This window comes from Papilio polytes, unplaced genomic scaffold (assembly GCF_000836215.1).
Source record: "Papilio polytes unplaced genomic scaffold, Ppol_1.0 DF824146.1, whole genome shotgun sequence".
Taxonomy (NCBI): Eukaryota; Metazoa; Arthropoda; class Insecta; order Lepidoptera; family Papilionidae; genus Papilio; species Papilio polytes.
The window spans coordinates 2,496,561-2,509,943 of NW_013525058.1; the positions used below are offsets into that span (position 1 = coordinate 2,496,561).

The following is a 13,383-nucleotide window of genomic DNA, read 5'->3' on the forward strand; positions in this document are numbered from 1 at the left end:
GTGCTGCGGCTTCAGCACCGAGACGTCGCTCTTGTTCCCTGTACGTTACGTTTCACGGTAGTTTAGCGGACGCAGCGACGCGATGCCCTTCGTGAGTACGCTGATAGTTTGCCTGTTCTCGTGTGCTTTAAGTTTTACAATTTCGAAATTTTATTGCAATGCCTATTCCATTTCAATTCAATATATGGCTATGCACACGTGCACTTGTTGATACTGTTATTGGTAAACAACGCAAATATAAACAAAGTTATTATGGTTTATGTTTGAGTCCAGTAAAAATCTGTCTTATAACAGACGCAATTAACTTTCACTGCTTTTGCTTAAAACAGTGCAACTTTAAATTTATAAATATAGTAGTAATTTAAGTAGTAAAGTTCTATAATTCGAAGAATATTTAGATATCTATTTTAGTTTGGCTTTAAAGCTTAAACATACATAGAACAACATAAACTTAAAAGTGTACAAAGCTTACATTGCTGCGCTTATATTGGGTAATAGACATAACGTGAGGTCCAAACAATATAATTTTGTCTCTTTGCCACCTACCTCTTAAATTTTATGCTTTACTGTATAAACATGTTCTTTAATAATTCGGAAAACAAAATTCTATACTATTGTGTACTAATTTATTTCAATTTCAGTTTTACATTCATTCATTTAATATGATTACAAAAATGACATAATTAAATCAGTTCTAGGATTTCAAAAACATCGTAATTAAAATCAATATATGCAAAGATATTTAATTTGCCTATACGATTAAAAGTATAGACTTAGACGATATGAAATAGAGCAACGAACATTCAATCAAATAAATTCCATCAAAGGCATATCATTTAAGTGATAGTATTACAAGCTATACCAATAGGCTTTTTTTGTATAAATTCTGTATCAAATATTTTGGGTTAACCGGTCACATGAAACCTGTTTAACAGGAGAATTCTAATGGATATTTCGGAAATATTTTTCCGCGCCTCTCCATTTGAATTTTAAATCATTTACTTGTTCTTAATTCAAATTTTATAACTAGCATTAGGAAACTAGATGTATTTATGTTAACGTTAATTGACAACATTCAAATTCACCATGACATTGCGCACTGTTTTATAAAGTTTTTATAAAACTATTAAACCGTTTTATAATTAAGAAACTTAATTCCTTTGAATATCAACAATGTTATAAAAATGATATAGAACAAAAATATGCATAACAAGCTGCAGGAGGTATATATGTTTACATTAATTAATAGCCTCCTATCTTCTGCTCATTACGTCCACACTAAGGGGTTACAGACTCACCCTAAGTTAAGGTTGACTAGGCCATAGTCAACCGTGGTAGCTAGGTTGGTTGAGAGCATACATGTCTTTGAGTTTCTTCATATCTGAATATTACCATTGCTGTCGTATTAATAAAGTATTAAACCAAAGTATGAAATATTTATAAAGCTTCCAACATATGTATATAATTGTTTATCTCTTAGTTCATCTCACATTCAAATGCCATGCTACTATCGCGTTTCGTATCACTCAAATAATAAAAAGAATAAAGTTTGTTATTTTCTTATAAAAATAGTTTTATCTAAATTTGCTTTTCAAACAAGTTTTAAATAAAACCTTGACTTTCAGATATTTTATTTGGCTTTATACTAATTTCTTCAAGCCTTTTCTATCTAATTTACGTTAGAAATCATAATATTTTAATACATGTGCGTCATCTTAAAGTTCCTTTTGTTTTAAAATTAGTTTTCGTGCGTTTGTTTAATTTTAAATCGAATCATTCAATCTACTCTTGAATTTAAATTTGTAGTCGAAATAATTTAGTTAACATGAAATACAAACATTCAGTTTAGGTATAAAATACTATACAATAACTTCTTTGTAAATTTATTGATAAGGTATCGTGTTTGAAAACCGTTACAGAAAATGTTATTACATATAAGGTCTGTTGTATAGTAAAGAAGTCTTTTTATCCAGATAACTTCTATTCATTTGAAAGAACTGTCATTGTTTTATTTTCCGTAGTAGACACGCTGTGCATATTAATCAGTAAAATAAAATGTAAATGTGTTTAATATACTATGTTAAGTAATTGTTCAAGTTTTAACTCAGCTATAACTTGCTATTACTACAATTTAGATTTCGTAGTAAAATTAGTATTTTAGGCTTAACTCGCAATCAAAGTAAGACGTAATAATTTTAGACATTCCTCTCACTTTAATTGTTTTTACAATGTTTTTGCAGTTAATTTCCTTATAAGTAATTTTTTTTTTACTTTTTTAAAGATCGCCGTGACTCGATGATGAAATTTCGCATTAAATCTGGGTTAGCCTCATACACAAATAGAAAGTGCTCGACTTTTCGATAAACCCGTTGAAAATCAATGGAAACTGACTCTATAAGGTTTGCTCTTAAAACTCCAGTGGCAGGTTTTAAGCGACGAAAGAGAAAGTCAAAATCGTTTTTTTGTTTACAAAAATAGTGAATAACAAGAGATATAATTTAAAAAAAAACTTTCATCTTTTCTTATTATTTTAATGAAATGTCATATACAACGTAAATTCTACTTTTCCTTTGCTAAACAGTACTTTGCAACTTAGTGACGCATTCTGTATAGTTATATACTTAGCTACGCAATATTCTTTATGATGTTTATAAAGTCTTTTCGTTTAACTTTAAACTTTTTAATAACTTACTATGTTCATATTTACTCTTAAAATCACTGTTCATTTTATAATAGTAGTTTGGAATGTCCACTTTTTTTCATAAAATTATCGGCAACTTGCTTTGGCCCGCGACTTCGGCATGAAATTAAAAAATCTATCAATAAATTTTGCCTATGTTACTCTAATGTTTCTAATATCATAAGAATTTTTGAAATCGGTTCAGCATTTTTTAGTTTTTTCGTTAATATAAAAATGCAAATCTTTTGTCAATCAGATACGCTATAGGTTATACTTGTAAAACGATTGCAGTCGAACTCTAAGGTTAAAAAACTGATTGCAATAAGAATGTTCAAATGCTGTTTACTGCAGTTTCTTTGTATCAGTTTTTGTGTCGATTTCTATTGTGTTCGATTTTTTATGACAGTTTCATTAGTTAATACTGTTAAGCAAGATTTTTAGTAAGTAAAAAATAAATAAAATAAGTCTATAGTTCTATAGTCTATAGTTCTCAGTACATGTTACTTAGAGTAACGACATAAAAATTATTATTCCCTAATCTGTATATTAGCGATTGCTTTTGTGATTCATTGTTAAAGAATTCTCAAATGACACTCAGAATTAGTAAATTAATAATTAGATTGTTTAATTAATTATGTCGTTAAATTAATAAATTTGATTATTAATTTAATTACGTGATTAAAATATTATTATCAATTTGAATACTTAATTTGTTTATAATCACCAATTTGCATTAAAATCAAACATTTTTTTTATGGAAAAGTTTCTTAAATTAAGCTTGTCTTAAAAATATATGTTGGTTAAACTAATAACAAAGTCCCTTACATTATGTATTATTCTGTATTTTCGTTTGTATCAGTCACTTATCATTAAGTATATTGTTGTTATAGTGTTCAAATATTTGTTGTAAATTGACCTTACTGGCTTGTGAAAGTTAGACAAATATGATATTGTTGCTTATTCGGACGAGCATTCGTGGTGATTGGTTTGAGGCCGCTGTTGATCCGTGCGCGGTAACCCTAACCTAGGTGTCGTCTTACAAGCCACTCGCGGTTAACGATATACAATGTTCATATTCATAACCGTTGCTCATTGTCTTTGAGTTTTAAGAGACAAGATTTGTTGAAAATGAGCAATCAATAGATACGACCAATTAGAACTTAACTTACATGCTTATGTGCTTGTTTGGTAACATTGACGTTTCAGATTTACGTGTTATATAGCGTGATATACTCGTATGAATACGAGTAGTGGCAGAATCTATACATCGTATCCTCTCTTCGCCTAGTCCGTTTCTCTATAGTCAAAGCTCATTATGATCGATTGTCTGAATTAGTTAATAATCTCGATTCGTTTCGTGGGAATGATATTTATCTTTTAGTAATAATACTTGTTGACTTTTTATATATGACGTAGAAAAAGTATTACGACATTTAAGTGGAATAATTATAATAAAAAACTGTTGTATATTGTAAAAAAGTGCTAGAATCAAAAGTAAATTCTAATATGTAATATAGTTTGCAACAAAATATAAAATAAACGATTTTTATTATTGATAACTTGTGAATCACATTTTATCTATATCAAAGTAAGTTATTTGTTTAAAACATTCTCATTAGGTATTTACCTGGAAGAAAATACGTATGAGGCATTTAGTAAATAAGTGTCATAGATTGATTTCCGGTTGATTTCCAACGACAACTGGCTTTTTTTTCTTCTTTGCCATTACCGTTTTCTGAGACTGGTATGCTAGTGTGAATCCTTGTAGCATTTCCTTTAGAGACCTTTTAGGTCTGTAATAAGTATAGATCTTTTAGCCTTCTAAAGTAATTTGGCCGCAAATGGGAGTACTTTTATAACAGCTCTGATTATTGTAAATCGTTATTTTTTAACAAATAAATTGGGTTTTTTAAGTCCACTAGTAAAGGTCTCAAGTAATTTAACTAACTTATTAATTACCAGTATACGATACGTTCATAATACGGCTTCAGCGTGGAAATTCGATTATGAAAGTCGAACCTATAATCTCTGTCATTCCACCTACGCTTCAAATCCCTAATATCGTGTCATATGTTAGGGGAGTAGGGAAGGGTAAGACAAAGTATAACCAAAGCCTACATACCTAGACTTACCTAGGTAGCAAAAATTGTTTTTTCCAATCTTTACGTATTTGTTTAGTATACGAAATATTGAAAGTAATGGAATAGATCTTCTGAAAGAGATAAATTTGGACAGTAGTACAGTAAGGACTCACTCGCGCCAGTTGGTGATAATATTATGCCAGTTGCATACCAGTGTCGATTTTGAGCGCTACTGTAGACATAATGTAAACCAAATATTCATAGGAAAAATGTCTTACTTCTTACTATTATAATTGCGTAAGTTAAAATGGATGGATGTTTGTTAAAGTTTGCAATTTAAACTGATAAACGCATTTCGATGAAATTTGGCATAGATACAAAGGATAGTCTGGAAGAACACATACTTACATTTGTTTTTTTACGAGGACGAAATCGCGGGTGAAAAGTAGTATAGAAATAACTCAGTTTTTTACAACTAGATGATGAAATTACTTACCACTTGGCAGGGTATGGCTTTAACAACTGTCAGGTTGGTGTTAAAATACATTGGAAGTTAAATTGGATTATTGTAATAATATTACATTGTAGTAACGGATGAATGCATGTTATTGAAATGAAATACGTGTTCAATAATGCGAATCGTTTTAATTATTTTTTCACCCAACGGCGGATCCAGGGGGGGTTCATGGGGGTTATGACCCCCCCGATCTGGTTCTCTTGACTTGACCACGACTATGTGACCCCCCTGGCGCCAAAGCTGGATCCGCCCTTCGTTTCACCTTAGGATAGCAACCTGACGATTAGAAACAGGATTATTGAATAGAACGAAATATTTTATTTATAGCACTGACTTACCTATTTTTTAAGCTGTCGTGATTATTTAGTTAGGCGTAGATTTGTAGATTTAATGTCGAATCTTAATACATATAAAGTTGGAGTGGTAAGGAAAAGTTGTAATAAACACTCCTCTGTTATCAATTGCCCGATAAGAACTCGTGCACCCACTTCAACTGACTTAATAAAATGGCCTGTCTTCGGTACATCACTATAGTGTAACTACAGCCGCCTTTGTGAATTTAACTAAAATTTAAAAAAATTGTGAATTTTTATTCAATATAAACATTCATTGTTTTGTATTATTCCATGAAGTTTATATTATTTTTGTGTTTACGTAAATAAAAGCGTGACGCAGTTAATAACGAAAGACTTGAATTCCATTTATAAAAAAAAAATAATAATTATAATAAAATGTGCGTAAAGCCGTAAGTCCGCAGAAATGAGCGAGTTTATAATCGAGAATATTCTATATCATTCGCGTATCTTGCTACATTGGAATTATACCAGAGTTTCTTGACGAACCGATAACTCGATCACGCCGGTCGTGAACAAAGATGTCGCCCAAACCGAAGCCGAATACACGCGTAAGTTTTTTTTTTAATTCCATCCGAGTACGTAGGAAATAATTCTGTTGAGCCACGTTTCGTAATAGGAATGTCACAATCACAATTAATGCTTTTAACTTGTGAGGCATGTTTTCGCTAATGTAATTTATTACTCCCTCTTAATAAAGTTTTTTTTTTTTTACTTGATTAAATATCTATTTTGTTTGTTGTAAGGAATTTGAAGGTTGGATGGTTGTAAGAAAAATACAAATGGCTTGTGTCATTAGTGTTTTTTTTATATTTTAACTAAATAAAACTCAATGACTTACAAAGGAATTATTTGTTAACTGTTATTCTTTTTTAAGCAATTTTAGGAAATCTAGGTATCATTTTCGAAGCTATTTAATTGGTATTTTGCGACATATTTTTTTCAAAATATTCTACGCCACAGATAATAGAATCTCAATACTTATGTAATGTTATTATCTAAGATGTACCATTTATTTTCTGATAGTGAAATATTGTAAACATCAATTACAATGTAAACTGATAATTTGTTATTCATTTGTTTACATTGTTGTTGCTAACTTACATTACCGTGTTTGAATGTAAGCACATTTTATCAAACAAGTTTTATTGCTTGATCTATTTTTACGTCATTCTTTTTTATATTTATGAATAATAAAATTACTGCCGTTGCCAGCCGTGCTTGGCTAGAACTAGGGAGGATACTATTGCTTGATTTCCTCTCGTCAATGATAGACTTAAAAAAGATAAATAAATTAATAAAATTATGCAAAGTTAGCAATTATGATAAAATATAAATTTTATTACTGTGGTAATATGATATGAAATTATAATTTAATAATCTTTCATTTTTAAAGAAAATATATTAAGTTGAAATATCTTGCTTTATTTTAGTATTAAATTACATATTTTTAATATTCATGATGCATCGTGGGAAAATATTGTTTTATTATTTTTTGTTCTTGATACATAAATTATAATAAGATTAGATTGATTTATCTATATTAATATTATATACACTTTCTTCTGAATAAAGATTTTGTTATAGTTATCTGTAACAGTACTTATTTAACGGATTAGAAAAACGATGGAGTTAAAAAATTTCTTTTACATGTATTTGGCGTTCCACTTAACCAGGAATTGAGTTCTCATTTACTTAATAATTCACATTTAGATAATAGTTGCTGTCCACGACTTCGTATGTAGGGAAGTAAAATGTAACTTCGTTCCGCAATTCAGTAATCATTACAAATAAACCTTCGGGAAGAGTAGAATTTTTAATAATCAGAAGTAATCTATGTTAAAGTTTAACCTAGACTTGGGACTTCTGTATCTGTGGAAAATATATTGGCAAGGTTAATAAGGAGTAAAATTAGTAACAAAATTTTTTAAAGCTATCTTCGTGTACGATCAAAGGATATACGTCATCAAATACGTCCTTACCAGGTCTTTAATTGACACTAATTAGAAGATAGTCGTCGTCAGCCGGTGGCCGGTAAACAAAACGTTTGCGTGTCCCTGCATCTAAACGTACCGACATACATGTGTTGTGAAGGGATTATGTATTTACCGTCTAGTACTTTGACCGTCTCGCTTGCGGCTTTGTTCTAGAATGCGCTATTTTAGTATACTAAAATACCTTGAAGGTGTACTTTTGTTTGTTCACTGCAGTAATCTTTATATAAAACAAGAGAGCATCTCTGTTAACCTAATTTTGAAAAAAGAATGAAGTTGAAATATCCAATAATTACCTTAATAAAAACAACATTCTAATATGATATAATTGTTGCAGTCGCATGCGACCCCTAGTGCCGAACGGCGGGAACATCTGTACAAGATCCTGGTGATAGGTGAGCTGGGTACTGGGAAGACGTCCATTATCAAACGCTACGTGCATCAGTTCTTCAGCCAGCACTACCGCGCCACCATTGGTGTTGACTTCGCTCTCAAAGTTCTCAATTGGGACTCGAATACAATTATACGCTTGCAGCTATGGGATATCGCAGGTAAGTACACTGTTAAAACCTCTTACAAACTAAAGTTCCCAAAAGCGACCGCAAAAGTAGAGTTTCAGTCTATTTACCAAGTCGCATATCTAGGACTAGTGACGCGGCCTTTTTTATAGTTTAAGATTAATGTTGTCCTCTCTATACTTACTTTTAACTCTAGAGTTAATTACAATTATTAGAAAAAAGTTTCTATTTATGACGCAAGGAACCTGTTTTCTTTTTATGTTATAATCTATGAAAGAAGTTTTTTTACTGACATTTTAGGACAAGTATCAATTTTGACAGTCTAATAATTGAATGATTCAATGAAATATGGATGAACTTAGTTTGAGTTTCGCTTGGATGTTTTTTATATTAATGTTGCTTTATTGTCTATTATTCCTTGCATTGCTAATCATGGTTCCAAATTAATCTTATTTATGTATGAACTTTGAAGTATTCTATGTAAGTCTGGCAACGGTTACAGTTACCACTATTCCTAATTTTGTCTTAAGATCAATGTTTGAATCGACGCGTGCTTAACGCACCGCTTCAGCTAAAATTGTGTTCAACACAACGACTCATACGACGCGACGTTCAAGTCGTCAAGATATTCAAAACCTTAATTCAATGATAGTAAAATATTGTTTGTTATATTCTAGGACAAGAGCGGTTTGGCAACATGACGCGTGTATACTACAAAGAGGCGGTGGGCGCGTTCATCGTCTTCGACGTATCTCGGGTGGCCACATTCGATGCTGTGGTTAAGTGGAAGAACGACCTCGACACCAAGGTGCAGCTACCTGATGGAACGCCCATACCTTGTATACTACTGGCGAATAAGGTACGAAATAATTAGTTGAAATTTCTCTTTCTGCGTATCCATGTTGTGGTACAGTTAACGTATTTATATAGGAAATATGTTTGCATCTTGAAATTAAATTAATGAGCAGCGCCCTTTATACATCTAATCCCGTTTAAATTTAAAACAGTAAGCAGAAATTTGGTTTTGCAAAATAGGATGGAATGAACATACAAAGGACTTGGGTTTCTGATTTTTACCATTCAATGCTAAACGACCGTGGACCGAATATTTTGGGTCTTTGTTTTTTTTTTCTATATGGTATTGTAATTCTAGAAGCATTTACCTACACTAAATTGTACTTTTTGCTTACAGTGCGATCAGCAAAAGGAAGGTATCGTGAATTCTTCAGCCAAGATGGAGGAGTATTGTCGCGAGAAAGGGTTCGCGGGCTGGTTCGAAACCTCCGCCAAAGAGAACATAAACATCGAAGAGGCTGCGCGCTCCTTAGTCAATAAGGTGAGAATATTCACTACACTTATAATGCAGATTAAACGGGGAAAGGAAAAAATGACGAGGTTTCGAACTTTAACGTTAAAAATGATACTTTGAATGAAGTATTATAATAGATGTCTAGGTGTTTATTTGCTTATGAAAATTCCATAACTATTGTGCAATAATATATTTAATATTAACGATAGATTTTATCTTAACATAACCTCATGTTTTATTGCAATGACCTCGAATGAGGCGTGTACCCATGCATATATTATTCTTATAATTGGCATTCAAATCTAATAATTAATTATTTTAATGTATAATTAATTGATTTAGAGATCAGATCAGAGATCGCATCGCGATATCTTCAAACAGAAGTCAAAATATTGATTCATACAAAAAAGATGCAATTAAGTTTCTTGATAAAGTTATGAAGATGGATAAGAACTTTTTAATATTAAGTGCAATTTCGAAAAGGTTAATGTCTCAATTTTTATTTCCAACGAACATAATCGTATCAAATTTTATCCTTGGAATTAACATAAAACAACCGTAAAGAACTTTAGGGTTTTTGAATGGTTTTAAAATTGCGTAATGATTATTTTGAATCGATTCAAAAGTGAGTTCAAATGAATTTTACATTCAAATAATGTTATAACTTTTGGTGTGAAACAATCTCATGTTTACATTTTATTCACTTTTAACATTTGTTTTTTCTCTTAGTTATGTTTCCAAAAGCTCATGAACTAAAAATATTAAAATTTAAGGTTATAATATAATTAAGGACATTTCCTTATACTTAAGAGTGGTAGAGTCTACAAAAACATTTGTAGCATTTAGTGAAATACCTATGTTTAAGTTAATGGTGAAAGATGATTATTTCTGTCTAAAGTGTACTTAACCTATATTTGTTATTACTAGATCCTTCTAAACGACAAGCTGCTACACAATAACGACAAGGACGGCGAGAGATTCGCGCTCGATCACAAGATAGCTAACGGTGAGAACAGCAGAAGCGGCGGCGGCGGCGGCAAGTCGTGCGCCTGCTGACCCAATCACAAGCCGCCCTCGTGCTGCAGTATACGAACAGACCAATCAGCACCCTCCAAAATTATTCTGGTCCAATAGGAAGCCAGCAAATTATGACTCCGGGACAATTCAAATTTAAATTTAGAACACATCAAAATGTTAACGGTATCTATGTACAATTTATAGATAACATTTTGAAACAAAACAAAAAGTACAATTTTAACCTTCTATCTATTTTTCTTATCTTTACAACTTCGACTATGATCTTTAAATATACTTATATCGTAATAAATATAATCTTTATATGGTTCCTGAAATAGTGAAGGGGCTTTAAGTAATAATGAGTTTTATTGTGTGTTTTTGGTTTGATTCTTATGACCATATTTAAAGATATATTATTTAAAGTGCCTGTTCTGAACGAATTTATGACATGTTTTTATTGTAATTTTGACTCTTATTGTTTTTGTCTATTATTAATACGTGAATAGTTGTTATTTTTAAGTGTGGTTATCTATAAGATGGAATTTATGCGGTACAAATCTGTTATAATATTAAGTGGCTATATTTATGTTATTTTCTTTATAAATCAAAGTTAAGTTTAAAGTAGCGATTGCTGTGTATATTTTTATAATTTGTCGGGTTGTTTTTTTTTGTAACGACCGCGTAATTTCCATCCATATCAACTGTCGAAGCACTAATGTGCATTTATTCATGGAGTTATTGAGTGCCATGTGCGGGCTAAAACAAAACAAATATAAAGTACATTATTGTGTGTATAAGTACATCTGTAACGTTGTGTTATAAGTATTACTTATTTAACGAGAGCGAATGAAATTTATTGTAATATTAATAAAAGTGTTTAACAGAAATATGAGTTTGATTTAAGAACATTTGACTAGACTATCGTACAACTGTCGCGCTTTGAATCCTGTAAGTTTATGTGCGCACATAACTCGATTTTTAGTTGTGCTACGAAACAACTGATTGGGAACAATTGACAATACAATAGTTGTGCGATACTTCAGTCAAAGGTGTGGCTGTTGTAAAGCAAAAGACGAAACATTAAAGTAAAAGTTTTAAAATTAATATCTCTCAGTCTGTGGGAAATTTCAGCGAGATCTGTTATTCTGAAGATAAGTAGTAACATTCATCCATACATCTAAATTTTCGCATTTATAATATTAGTTATTAGTAATAAAAAATTAATGTAGTAAGAACTAGAATTGGCGTATAATAGGTACTCGACACCTATTTTTCAAATATATTTAGAAGCCCGATATTCTCATTTGATACGGCTTTTATTACAGAACTAGCTGTTCCCGTGCGTCTTCATCCGCGTGAAATTATAATAACTTACTTTATTTTTTACATTTGAATACTTCTCAGTTGCAAATGTCAAAATTCAAATGCACCACAAAAAACAATGAAGGCCTAACCATAATAACCTCGCTTCCTTAATGTTGGCAGCTTTTATGGTCCCTTTCCCACATGAAGATTTTTTTCAATTTATCTAACCCATAGTTTAATAGTGTAAAAATATATAGCCTTAAACGTTTCGTAAATGTAGAGTTTTTTAATAAAGAAATGACTAATCAAAAATATGCTGTGATTGCTGACATCTTACGCCACAAAGTAGTGTGTGTTTCCGCTTTATTATATTGGTATAGAGTAAATATTGACGCAAATACGTTTGCTAATCACATAATTAATTTTTGATACTACATATTTAAACTACTATTATAAAGAGAAAAGATTTGTATTTTCATATGTATTGATATAACTCAAAAACTATTGGGTCGATTTTAAAAATTCATTCACCATTAAAAAGCTTCGTTATCAGCGAGTAACATAGGCTATGTTTATTGTTATTTTTTAATTTTACGCGGGCGATGTCGAGAGCAACAGCTAGTATATTATAACTTTATGTATATCTTTCGTAGCACAAATCTTTCATTGTAATTGATCTAAAAATACTAGGTAATAAAAATACAAATGCTAAACACAACGTTCACACTTTTGCTATAAACCTACTGGTATAACACGTTTAAGTATTTTGGCATTTGCAAATGTTTTCTGCATTGTTTGTTATTTCAGAAGGTCAATGTAACATAAACGGGCTACTTTTTTCTTCTTAATATTGCGTGGACGAAGTGGCGGGCAACAGCTAGTGTAACATAAACTGAATTCTGGTAATTACTATTAGCTATTCTCTTGTGTTTGTGAGTTTATTGTTACCAGATAGAACGGTATTGCTTTCAAACAAAGGGAAAACTAACAATTGTTAATGTAATAAAATTGAATCCTAATCTCTTAAATCCAAATATGACGTACCTGGGAGATAAAAATCAAATCATACTAATATCATAAATGAGAAAGTTTAAATGGATGGATGGATATTTGTTAGGGTTTGTAGCCTTAATTGCTGAACGGATCTCGATGAAATTTATCATAGATGTAGAGGATAGTCTGGAAGAACATATAGGCTTACTTAGCTTGTTTTTTAATTACACGCGGACGGAGTCGAGGGTGATAATATATTTTCCTAAAATAGTGCAGAACTAAAAAGACATTAACGTATTTTTTAATAGTTAATTTCTTTTGTAACTTAATTAACAGTGTAAGAATCAAGTTTCCGTGGTGTAGCGGTTATCACATCTGCCTAACACGCAGAAGGCCCCCGGTTCGATCCCGGGCGGAAACATATTTTTTTTATTTTTACACATGACTTTGCAGAACGTAGTAGACAATTTAAGAACCGCTAGATTTAACTATGTAATTAAACATTTTTATTGTATAGATTAGTAATAAAATTTGTTGATAAAAAACAAAGACATTTCAACTTTATCTTTGTAGAGTAACTATCTTTTGGTAGGAATTTTTTGCATCCTGTCAAAAG

At 31.1% G+C, this 13,383-nt stretch overlaps 1 protein-coding gene and 1 non-coding gene across 5 annotated transcripts in view; both read left to right on the plus strand.

The window, feature by feature from the left end:
* LOC106111959 (ras-related protein Rab-32) overlaps positions 1–11,356 on the plus strand; it is a 19,880-nt gene extending 8,524 nt beyond the window's left edge. For 2 of the 4 annotated variants that reach the window (XM_013294170.1, XM_013294172.1), the window contains exons 2-5: positions 7,963–8,176; positions 8,821–9,002; positions 9,336–9,479; positions 10,380–11,356. In XM_013294170.1, the coding sequence (XP_013149624.1) occupies positions 7,963–8,176; positions 8,821–9,002; positions 9,336–9,479; positions 10,380–10,508 (669 nt within the window). In that variant the 3' untranslated portion in view covers positions 10,509–11,356. Of the gene's footprint in view, positions 1–6; positions 92–5,904; positions 6,183–7,962; positions 8,177–8,820; positions 9,003–9,335; positions 9,480–10,379 lie in introns of those variants that run through there. The other 2 variants (XM_013294173.1, XM_013294171.1) reach the window with 2 other exon arrangements.
* Positions 11,357–13,115: 1,759 nt separating this feature from the next.
* Trnav-aac lies at positions 13,116–13,188 on the plus strand. The gene has a single exon. It is a non-coding gene; the product is annotated as a tRNA-Val (tRNA).
* Positions 13,189–13,383: the final 195 nt, after the last annotated feature.